We start from the raw sequence: 7,307 nt of genomic DNA, 5'->3' as shown, positions 1-7,307 counted from the left end.
AACACAGAATACAACAAGTAAAAATAAGAAAAACTAAAATGCTAATCAGAAACTAAAATGATAAATAATACCATATAATAAATTTTCATTAATAAATTCTCCGGATACAAGAAATCCACCAATTTATACAACTCGGGAATCCATAATATGTGGACCCCTGGAAAACCAAAACTGAATAACCAACGGTTTACAACTAGATACTAAAATCACAAAGAGAACTTCTTTGTAGACAATCCGGAGGAATGAAGTAGACAATCTCTGCTCAGCATAAACAATCCCTACTCCTGACGAATACCTGAAAAATGATGATGGGTCAATACCACAAATAAGTTCTACTCTACTACAGTCCAAGTAGAGACCCGATACGCAGATACATCATAGATAACTCAATAATAACTAAATAGTCCATATATATATATACACACACACTATAGGATGCTCACTAGTCCATAAGTCTGTCTCTACCTGAATAGAAGGTAACATGCAAATTGCACAATAAGTGGGCATGTATACCTAGACCTACCAGGGGACCAGATGTCGACTATATCCAGTTATCCATGCTAGGAGATATGCGCACCCTAACCATGATCCTGAGACTCAAGCTCATATCATGGTACCATAATCATATATATAAATCCATCCAAAAATCAAGGTATGTCATTCAATTATTTATTGACCTGACACAGATATAAGTAGGATCTAACCTTATAGTTAATCCATTCCCTTATTCCAGAGTAGGTAGGATTTATTATTTTGAACTAATCCGTCCTTAGTATGCCACGTCCCATACTAGTGCATACAATCCATATAATTGACAGAACAGAAATAAATAGTTCATCAATCATAGTCCAGAGTAAGCATAATAAAAATTTGATATGTATATGATCATATTATGCATCTAATACAAGATTTAAAAATCATGTCACAGTCCTTTAAATTGTTAAAATAAGATTAAGCAATTAAATCCTCTATATCCATTAACAACATGCTAATTTGTTTAAAATTTCATATTGTTCTAACCATTAGCGTATTATGCATCCAATACAAAATTAAAATCAGATCATAATCGCGGTCATTAAATTGCTAAAATAATATTTAAGCAATTAAATTCTCCTCATCCGATAATAATATGTAAACTTGTTTAAATTTTCATATTGTTCTAACTATTAGCATACAGTTATAAATTATACATTATGGGACTTTAAGATGTCTTGAAACATTATTTAGAATCCCTACAATCAACCCAAATCCATTCTGAAACTCCAAAACACCCAAACAGTGCCTAAAATATCACCTATACGCACCAAATCAAGAGAGCCAGCTCAAAAAAATGTAAAGCGGGCTCTACCACAAAGGGAGCCAGCTCCCCATCATATGGAGCTGGCTCTACTCATGAGGGAGCCGGCTCTACATCACATGGAGCTGGCTCAACTCTTGAGGAAGTCGGCTCCCACTTCCATCGAGCCGACTTTCTCCCTCTCTGAGAGCCCTAACCTAATTCCCACCTGTTTTACTCCTTCATCCCCATCTCCAGCAAGTTTAATGTAATGACCCGGTCATTTTCTTTCCTTTCCCTTTTCTCAGATTTTCACGGATATTTTTTTTTCCGTTATTCTTTTCCTTTCTAAGTTCCGTTTTTCATCACTTAGTGTCGTCTCGAGTGCTCTGAAATGATTTCTGAGACTCTTTTCCTTGGATTGACAATTTTCTTTGAGCACCGAGTTATTCCCAGATTTTTCATTTTTCGACATTATTCACTTTTTGTCATTTTCCCTATTTCGTCTTTTTTCCTATTTTGTCTTTTCCCTGTTTGTCACTTTTTAGCATAACCTCACTTTTCGTGCTCAGAGTTGGATTTTGACTTCACATACCTTCATCCTAAGCGGTTTCCATGAAATACGTATCTTTACTTTTGTAAGAAAGTACTCTGGTTGCTCCTGGTGTCCGTAGGGGTATTGTGCTATTAATTGTTTACTTTCATATCTTGAATATTGCTTAATTACTTAAGTGGTTGATTAGAAATTGTAAATCTATAAATTGCGAAAATTGGCCATTGACTCTATTCACCCCCCTCCCCCCCCCCCCCCCCCTCTAGAGTCAATCCTTGGGCAACAGTTGTATAACATGTTTAACATTGTTTAATATACTTAAGCATGTATACTTGTATGTCGTTGTTCACTTAAAATTGCATGAGTAGCTTAGGATGATCCCTGAGTCTCACTTGACATAGACGTTAGGTGGCATGAGCCCCTTTGACATGTTTCACCTTAAAGTGATATAATTGTAAAACGCTAGGTCGATGCATGCTCATCTCCTACGAGTAGCTTTATGTTACTCACCCACATAGTGGGGACATTTTTCAGGTACCGGAATCAAGATTCGGGATTCACATCATGCTTGGATGATTTGTAGACTTGAAGTTCTCATTTCTTATAAATGTTGGCTTAAAATGCCATTTATAGCTTTATATGTCAAAATGTGTAAATTTGATTCTATTTTTGTAATGTGTACATAAGTACACTCTTTATAATGTATTTGACATGTATGAGATGAGGCCATAGGCCAATGACATCTAATTTGTAGCCTATGTAACTTTTAACTTCATGAAATATTGTGAAAATATTGAAAAATGCCGAGTCATTGCTTCATTATGCTTGCATCGGGTGTGGGAATTCCATTTTTATTCTTTCATAGGATCTCATTAATCATGTATGAAGTGTGGCCAAGGGCCAAACGGTAATTTGAAATCATTTGTTAATTTTGGTTTTCAAATTTCCCTTTTCTTGTTCATCTTCGCCTTTTTGCCTGTTGGGGGGTCGAATTTTGCATCGGTGGTATTTTTAAGCCATGGACCATTGTAGCACGTCCTAATAGGTATGTTACATTTGCGTGCATGATTATTTTCAAGAAAAACCTCTTCCTTGGCAATTTGAGCCTCCTAGGAACTCATTTTGAGGTTTTGTTGCATAATCTGATTTAGGGGTATTCTAGACCTTTTATATCAGTTTTATTTACTTCTTTCGACATGGTCGATTAGAAAACGTGATTTTAGGAAGGGTTTCTTCTTCATGTTTTTCCAGAAAACATCATCTTGGTACCGGAAATCCCTCGTGAAGTTTCAGCTTCCAGTTTTCATTTTAGCAACTTTTTAGCTCTTTTGACCAGATTTCTTGGGAGGGCGTTTTAGCCATTTTACAGTGAGTTTTTTTTTTTAATTCTCTTACAAGTCAAGTAGAAAACTCAATTTTGAGGGAGGTTTCTTCTTTGTGTTTTTGCAAAAAAATTCATCTAGGCCTCCAAATTCAGTCTCTGTTCCGGATTTTTCTGAAAATAAAACCATACAGAAGCTTTATGGACTGTAGCCAGCCATGTGTGCACCCAGCGCGCACGCGGCGTGCATGGGTGCGCACATGGGCGTGCGCATGGGGCTGTCATGGCCCCTCGTCGAGCCGCCGCGACATCAATTCTTCTTTTGGGCTTTTCTTCTTCGTCCAAACTCCGATTCAAGTGAATTTTTTTTTTAACTTGACTAATTTTTCGCTATCTTTCCAACAGTGTGCTCAGTTGCACCCAGTTCTTCCTGAATAACTACCATTTTACCCTTTTTGCTTTAAGTGCTCGCTTTTCTTCGTCATGCCGTTTCTCCTTCATCCGGATTCCGAATCATGCGATTCTTGAGTCCATCTTGATTAATTTTTCGTTGTCCTTCCAGCGGTGTGCTCGGTGGCACCCAAATCTACAGTTTTTAGAAATGACTATTTTGCCTCTGGGGGCTTATTTGTCATATTTTCGATCTTTTACTTCCGCATCAGTTCTTATTGAGTTCCACGACCTCATGAAAGGTCACTTTAACTTCTTAGAGTCTTGTTTTCTGTTTTCGCTTTCGCATTCGGATCCGTTATCGGATCATCCTTTCGGTTCATCACTGACGCACTGTGCTAAAAACCAGGGCCGTCACAGTTCTCCTTCCGACCTAGAAAAATGAAGGATAATTTAGAGAATTTTTTTAATATCAAGGATATTTCAGTAAATTCCTCTAAATATACACAATATAATATATACATACACTAATATATACACTACAGCGTATAAAAGTAAAGGCAAGTAAACGCGGATGGTAACTTTTCGACGCCAATTTGTTTTAATCGACGCGGCGCAATCTGGGCCATACATCTGAACCGGTAGGAACAGGAGAGGATTCCTTCCCAAGCAAAAGGGGCAACGTGGCAAAGCTGTGTCAAGAAAAATTGGGGCAACGTGGCAAAGCTGTGTCAAGAAAAATTGGATCGAATTTGACCAACTAGAGTGAATCGTGGTCTCCTCCAATGATCAATTGCATTTTCTCTTTCTATTTTACAAAACCATATCTCTAGGGTGGTTCTCCTCCACAAGCGCTGACGAAGACCATTAATTTTAGAGGTACAGTTTTCTTCATGTAATATATTTTTTTTTAAATATTTTTGATCGCCTGAAGAAGTCATTCAATATTTTTTTTGCTTCAACAGTTTTAACCATTAGACGTAATTCCCAACAATTCAATCACCTCCTTCCCAAACTGCAGGTGATCGAGCAATCGCAAAGGAGACACTCCCGGTGCATGTTAGCGAGATTGAGGCGCAGGATAGCATGGATGCCTTACGTAGGATGAGGATCGATGTGAGGGAGTCGACCATGGTGCGTCCGGCGGAGGATACCCCGACGCGGAGGCTGTGGATCTCGAGCTTGGATATAGTGGTGTCCAACTTCCACACCCCGAGTGTCTACTTCTACCGGCCCACCGGTTCATGTAACTTCTTCGACGCGGGAGTGCTGAAACGCTCCCTGAGCAGAGCTCTCGTGCCGTTTTACCCGGTGGCTGGGCGGCTTAGGAGGGACGAGGACGGCCGGACCGAGATTTACTGCAACGGCGACGGTGTACTCTTCGTGGTGGCTGAGACGGACTCCACCGTGGATGATTTGGGTGACTTTGCACCCACTTCCAAACTCCGGTGTCTCGTTCCGGCTGTTGATTACTCTGGTGGGATTGAATCCTTTCCTCTCCTAGTCTTGCAGGTACATTTTTGTTTTGGTATATTACTATTATTTGTCTAAATTAAGAAAAACATGCAATCTAGCTAGCTATTTTAAAGTAGTTGCATTTGATTCGATATATCCAACTCTTGAGTCTGCTCAATATTTATTAAGAATAATGTTTGGGAGATCAAAGAAGAATCTGATGTGTATTTATCCACATAATCTATTTAAACAGTTTTTAAAAAATAATAATTTAACAAGCAATGGCCTATTTTCAATGTTAATTCGATAATTTTTTTTGGTACTCCTATCATTACTTATTTATTAATTATGAGCTAGCTAGCTCTAAGTATGATGTTGGACGGTCTGTAAATTTCATTTTTTTCTTCAAATGTTATAGAATGTATGAAAATGTCACTGCTAAAATTACAATGTGCTTCTACTGGATTATTAATTTTTTTTTTTTCTTTTGCATTTTATATTTTAAATATTTGAGAATTTATGAAGATACGCTAACTAAAATTATAATTCCCTCCCTGAATTTTTTTTTTATTTTTTTCATTAAAATTTTATCCCCTCACAATTTTTTGATTCCGTCACTTGATTAATATGTCCAACTCTTGGGTCTGCTCAATATTTATTAATTAAGAGTTAGCTAGCTTTAGCATGATGATATTTTGTTTGTTATGGTTCTGAATTAACAGCTCACGCATTTCAAATGTGGTGGAGTTTCGCTTGGCGTTGGTATGCAACATCGCGTGGCAGACGGTGCTTCTGGTCTCCACTTTATCAACACATGGTCCGACATGGCTCGTAGTCTAGACCTCAAGATACCGCCATTCATCGACCGGACCCTCCTAGCTGCCCGCAACCCACCCCAGCCTGCATTCCACCACATTGAATACCAGCCCCCTCCGGCTATGAAAGTTTCTCTCCAAACAACAACAGATCAATCCCAATCGGCTGTGGTTTCTGTTTTCAAGTTAACCCGGGACCAACTCAACGTTCTCAAAGGCAAATCAAAGGTAAATGGGAATACGGTTAGTTATAGCTCATATGAAATGCTAGCATTGCACGTATGGCGTTGTGCGTGCAAAGCCCGTGGACTTTCAGATGATCAAGAAACAAAGCTGTACGTTGCCACAGATGGACGGTCCAGGCTCGAACCTCCACTCCCACCTGGCTACTTTGGAAATGTGATCTTCAATGCCACTCCTATCGCAGTAGCCGGGGATCTTCAATCAAAGCCACTTTGGCATGCCGCCAGTCGAATTCACGATGCATTAGTGCGGATGGACAACAATTATTTGAGGTCAGCTCTTGATTACTTAGAATTGCAGCCTGATCTAAAGCCCCTTGTCCGTGGTGCCCATACTTTTAGGTGTCCGAATCTCGGGATAACCAGTTGGGCTAGGCTGCCTATCCATGATGCAGATTTCGGTTGGGGCAGGCCAATTTTCATGGGACCTGGTGGGATTGCATATGAAGGATTAGCATTTGTTTTACCAAGTCCCACCAATGATGGGAGCTTATCTGTTCCAATATCGCTGCAAGCCCAACACATGAAACTCTTCCAGGAATTCTTCTATGATTTTTAAATATATAAGGCGGCTGACAATTAAACTGGTGCGGGCCCGGTTATAGCTACCTGGTTGGTTCATACTTCATAGATGTCATTTTTATTATTATTTTGTATTTTTCTGGCATGGTTATGTTTATTATGATGCAAAATACTTGACCTATAGCCACCCACAGTAGGCAAGTGTTTTGTGCGTGTAAGGAACATGCATGAGTAGTGAAGGTATGTTTGATTTTAGAGGGAATAAGTCAAAAGAAATTTTTGGGGGATTTGTCCGGCTGAATGATTTGGTTAAGTGGATATGGGTTCTGTATCATAAATTTCATAAAACGGAGTTTAATTTAAACAAAGTTGAAAGTGAAAAGAATTTAGTGCTATTTCCCTTACATTTTGTTACTTCCTTTATCCTAGTAGAAATGGAATCTCTAAAATAGATATGAAATCCGTAAATATCATAAGAACATTGAAGATAAAGTCATCTAATATGCAGTTTCATAACTTAATTCGTTTATCTAAATAGGTGTATTTTGAGAATTTTTATAATTTCAACTACTTTTTATGTGAACAATTTACTATTAAAAATTATTATAAGGTCAATTCCGCTCAAATAAAATAGTTGAACGAACATAATTTTTTATTTTTTTTATCCACATTTTCATATAACCTCTGATCCGAATAATTGGATAATAATTTTTGAATTTGTAACTTTAATCAA

At 38.2% G+C, this 7,307-nt stretch overlaps 1 protein-coding gene across 3 annotated transcripts; it reads left to right on the top strand.

Annotated features, from left to right (window-relative positions):
- Window positions 1-4,309: 4,309 nt before the first annotated feature.
- LOC132282948 (shikimate O-hydroxycinnamoyltransferase-like) lies at window positions 4,310-6,861 on the top strand. Of its 3 annotated transcripts, none has more exons than XM_059784793.1 (3): window positions 4,310-4,419; window positions 4,562-5,052; window positions 5,718-6,861. In XM_059784793.1, the coding sequence occupies exons 2-3, from the start codon at window positions 4,627-4,629 to the stop codon at window positions 6,609-6,611; spliced, it is 1,320 nt and encodes a 439-aa protein (XP_059640776.1). In that variant the 5' UTR covers window positions 4,310-4,419; window positions 4,562-4,626; the 3' UTR covers window positions 6,612-6,861. The 3 variants fall into 3 exon arrangements, with proteins under 3 accessions (XP_059640776.1, XP_059640777.1, XP_059640775.1); XM_059784794.1 differs by having other exon boundaries at window positions 4,318-4,419; window positions 4,506-5,052; XM_059784792.1 differs by lacking the exon at window positions 4,310-4,419 and having other exon boundaries at window positions 4,447-5,052.
- The last annotated feature ends 446 nt before the right edge of the window (window positions 6,862-7,307 follow it).

The sequence above is a fragment of the Cornus florida genome, unplaced genomic scaffold (assembly GCF_030987335.1).
Source record: "Cornus florida cultivar Cherokee Brave unplaced genomic scaffold, ASM3098733v1 CherokeeBrave_3.0.0_Hap2_Chr11, whole genome shotgun sequence".
Taxonomy (NCBI): domain Eukaryota; kingdom Viridiplantae; phylum Streptophyta; class Magnoliopsida; order Cornales; family Cornaceae; genus Cornus; species Cornus florida.
Note: the sequence above shows the minus strand (reverse complement) of the source record. Positions and strands in the feature narration are given on the sequence as shown.